The 4,290-nt window shown below is 42.2% G+C and overlaps 1 protein-coding gene across 1 annotated transcript; it reads left to right on the forward strand.

Annotated features, from left to right (window-relative positions):
• The first annotated feature begins 1,810 nt into the window (after nucleotides 1–1,810).
• Nucleotides 1,811–3,867, forward strand: nkx2.5 (NK2 homeobox 5). Its single transcript, XM_028009437.1, has 2 exons — nucleotides 1,811–2,190; nucleotides 3,036–3,867. The coding sequence occupies exons 1-2, from the start codon at nucleotides 1,842–1,844 to the stop codon at nucleotides 3,647–3,649; spliced, it is 963 nt and encodes a 320-aa protein (XP_027865238.1). The 5' UTR covers nucleotides 1,811–1,841; the 3' UTR covers nucleotides 3,650–3,867.
• The last annotated feature ends 423 nt before the right edge of the window (nucleotides 3,868–4,290 follow it).

Genomic DNA, 4,290 nt, shown 5'->3' on the forward strand with positions numbered 1-4,290 from the left:
TTTTGTTTGTTTGTTTTGTTTAGTTTTTTTTCCGGACACAATGGCATAATTTTAAATTCGACAAAAAAAAAAAAAAAAAAAAAAATTGGACGTGACTAAATATTACGCCAGCCAAGAAAGTGTCAATCGTGACACTTGCTTAGGATTACCTGGCCGGCAGCGTGGGTGGGAGTGTGTATGTGTGTGTGAGGGGGGGAGTGGGGGGGTGTTTGTGTGTGGATTTGTTGTCATCTGTTATCACATCCCGATAAGACAGACAGCGGCTCCAGAATCTCTTGGAGGCAGACAGCAGAGTGTGTCGCCCCCGGTTTCAGGTTCCGTGTTCAGGGACCCCAAATTTTTGTCTGATCTTTTGGCCCCCTCCCAAACGCTTGTCTGACCCGTTTCTCTTAGACTAAACGACAAAAACGACACCTCGAAACACACTGCACCCACAAGAAACATTAACCTTTCCTAATTAGACCACGTTATCAAAACCTGTGATCATTTATTTCGCTCAATCAGGTCTGACGCACGGTGATTGGATAAATCGTTCCTCTTGGGAATTGAAAGGTTGCTAGCTTCAATAAAACGTTTTTAGTAAAACTTTGCACAACAGGCGAGTTTGCGTCAGTCAGCTGTGGTTATATTGATTAGTGCATAATGTTTGTTCCAAAAGAAGGAACAAACAATTCAGTTTAGGATTTGCCGGGGTTGCATGGGTTGGGTTATATAAGCAGCACGCCAAGGTTTGGGCACACTCCATCAACTGGCAACTGTTGAAATCTCACACACTTCACAAACATGGCCTTTAGAGACATGGCAAGAAAAATGTCATTGCTGAAAGAAAATTTCGTTCTATAGTTGAGCCCAAAATGTCGCAAAACGAGCTCAGCCTGAACACATCAGCCCTGTAGTGAAACATGGTGGTGGCAGCATCATGCTGTAGAGATACTTTTCTTATTGAGGAACAGGAAGCCAAGTGGAAGATAGACGCAGGTAAATCAGACAAAATTGACGTGCAAGCACGAATAGCAGTAAACCAACAGCCCACTGCAAAATAATAAAATAAAATTTAAAAAAATGCAGCAGAAAAAACCCGTCTCTAATTTATGTTTTATTCATTTCAACCACAGAATTTTACCGTAAAATACTGGCAAACACAGCCGCCGGTACTTTACCGTAAATTAGAGACGTGTTTTTTTGTTGTTGTTTGTTGTTGTTTTTTTGTGTGTGTTTTTTTTACAGTGGTTTTAATCAACGCATATTCAGGTGTTTGAATGAACCAGTTCAAGTCGAGATCGACATCTAATTAAGCACCTGTAGGAAGTTTTAAAGATGGCGGATGTTCTTCATCCAGGTTGGACGATTCTTCAAATGGAACATTTTTTTTTACATCTGTGCAAAGCAATTGAGGTTTTGTTTTGTCTTTCTGCTCTGTCACATAGGTTTTTAGTTTAACTTTTTTTTTTTACATGAAAAAGCGTAAAAAAATAAAAATAAAAATAATAATAATTAAAAAATATGACGTAGTGAACATGCCGTGTGGCATCACCTCACGTCATAGAACAAATGCATTAGGTTAATCTCTCCTTCCTCCCTGCTCCTCCTCCCTGCGTCACAGCCAGGAGAGAGACATGGCGAGGCCCAGAAAGAAAGAAAGAACTCTGGAGACAAAGCTGACATCCAAAATGCACACTTCACTCAAGTTCGGTCTGGTTGACGAAACTAACACTTAAAACCAGTAAATATTCCCAGGCAGGAGACTCTTTGTTGACATCTTTTTTTTTTCTTTTTTTTTTGCTTCCACGTGACAGATTCATAGCTTTTTTCCCTCCTTTCTCGTGCGTCTTTTTTTGGCAATGTTTCCCAGCCCCAGCACGTCCACACCCTTCTCTGTCAAGGATATATTAAACTTGGAGCAGAATCCCGACGTGATGGTATCTTCTCTTGACATTTCCCCGCGCATGGACTGCTCTGCCACCTCATCCTGCATGCTGGCCCGCTTGAAGCAGGAGCCTCTCCGGGACATGCCCACCGCCGCCGCCGCCGCCTCCTCCTCCTCCTCCTCCCTAACTCAGCAGGACATCCAAGACTCCAACAAGGCCGGCAGAGGCAACTTTGCGCCTACATTTTACGGCAAATCGTACACGGGGATGGAAATGGAGAGGGGTGCGAAATCAGATGCGTTTGAGGAGAAACGAAGAAAAGGTGAGCATAAAATCGCGGGCCTGCGCGCAAAATTTAGGGCACTTTACTTTGAAGAAGTCTCAGTGGAATAAGCATCAAGAAGGAACTGAATAGCTTTTTACAAACAAGCAACAAGACTTCTAATAAATAAGTGGCTGGAATCGGCGCCTGATCTGTAAATGCGCGTGTTCCTCACCCGCCAAATGCGCCATTACGCCATAAAAAAAAAAGAACTTTATTAGGAATTATTCACAACATGAACTTTTAACCAACTACATCTACTGGCAAATATGAAGTTAAAGGAAATAATGGGTGACTTACAACTAAATTAAATATATCCTTCCTGTCAGTGAGACTCTTACTGAAGATGTTGGGTCAGACAGTCGTGATTTGTTGCTTGTGGACGGTAACGTTAAGGATGCGGACACATTCCGGGTTGAATTGTAAAAGAAGACATCAGTTTTGTAAAAGCAAAGAACTTTCATAGGACTTGTAGATGAGAGCAAATCCGTTTTAGAGCCAGATTTTTTTTCTAACTTATTTAACAAGAAGTAATTTATTTGAGATTTTTATTTAACTAATCGGTTTTATTAATTTGAATCTTAGCAATTTGTTAAGTGAATGTATTTAAGTGTTTAAAATGAATTTGTTTGAGTGTCTTTTAGCTGTAACGCTTTCGTGATTCTGTTCACTAAAATTAACCTGCATCATGTTTGCAAATTGATGATATTGATTAAATTATAACTAAGTTTTATTGGTGTAGCACCATTTGATCATGTTGATTCTACACCAATAGCTTATCTAAGTGCAATAAAGTTTATGGAAACTTGCATTTATTGTTGCTCTTGTCTTGTCTGGGCTTCTAGAAGATTTCCGTGCCCCTGCCGGGCCTCAGCAGGACGCAAAGGCCGAGGAGCTGGAGCGGCCCAAGCCTCGGAGACGCAGGAAGCCGCGGGTCCTCTTCTCCCAGGCGCAGGTGTACGAGCTGGAGCGCCGCTTCAAGCAGCAGAGGTATCTGTCCGCCCCGGAGCGAGACCACCTGGCCGGGGTGCTCAAACTCACCCCGACCCAAGTGAAGATCTGGTTCCAGAACAGGAGGTACAAGTGCAAGCGACAGAGGCAGGATCAGAGCCTGGAGATGGTGTCCCTGCCGCCGCCCAGGAGGGTGTCGGTCCCGGTGCTGGTGCGGGACGGGAAGCCCTGCCTCGCCGGGGAAGCGGCCGCCTACAACCCTTCCTACAGCGTGGGACCCATCAATCACTTCGCCTACAACAACTACCCGGCCTTCAGCAACTACGCCGGGCCCGGATGCAACACAAACTACGCGTGCAGTTATCCTGCAGGCGCCATGCAGACTGTGCAGGGCTCGTCCGGCAACGGGAATTACGTGAACTTCGGGGTGGGAGACTTGAATAATGTCCAGAACACGTTTTCTCCCAGTAACGGAGTGTCCTCGCTGCACGGCATCAGGACGTGGTGACAAAATCATCCAATAGCAAAGTTAGTTTGAGTGGATTCTGAGACTGCATGCGGATTTCTAAAGGTGTCCACACAGCAAGGAATATTTATGTAGCTCTAGCCATACCTTTTGGGTTGTTCTTGTTTTTAGCACTAAGTTGTTTTTCCCCCCCAAATAACTAAAACGTCAGTTTATGGTGCACTGTGTAATTTCTGCGTAAATGATAATAATAAAAAAGGTTGAAACAGAAGGTCACATATTCTACTTTTATTTTGAATTTCAAATTTGGCAGAACAGTATTGTTATTATTAATGTTATTATTATTATTATTGTAAACATATTCAGTTTGTTAAATTTAGAGAAAGAAAGCCTATGGGTTGCTTCATAATATTTGTTGTACAAAATTCAAAATTCTCCCTGTAGGAAAGAATTTTGAAGGACTTTGGGTTTTGAACAATGAAATGATTGAAATTAAATTATTTTAATTTCACATAAATGTAATGTTAATCATTCAATACGAGCAGCCTTGGCTTCTAACAGACATAGAGTTTAATCAAGGAAATTGGTGCAAACATCTATGTTTAGGTTATTTTGAATGAATATTCCTGAGGAGATATTCAACAATTCCAAATTTGTTCCTCAACAAATTTAAGGAAATTGTG

Source organism: Xiphophorus couchianus, chromosome 23 (genome assembly GCF_001444195.1).
Source record: "Xiphophorus couchianus chromosome 23, X_couchianus-1.0, whole genome shotgun sequence".
NCBI lineage: Eukaryota > Metazoa > Chordata > Actinopteri > Cyprinodontiformes > Poeciliidae > Xiphophorus > Xiphophorus couchianus.

What these genes read in the sequence shown, in the direction of transcription:
- nkx2.5 (XM_028009437.1), top strand. Translation starts at nt 1,842, where the DNA reads ATGTTTCCCAGCCCCAGCACGTCCACACCCTTCTCTGTCAAGGATATA. An exon ending in TGAGGAGAAACGAAGAAAAG is followed by an intron (nt 2,191 to 3,035) that starts GTGAGCATAAAA and finishes CTGGGCTTCTAG; the next exon opens with AAGATTTCCGTGCCCCTGCC.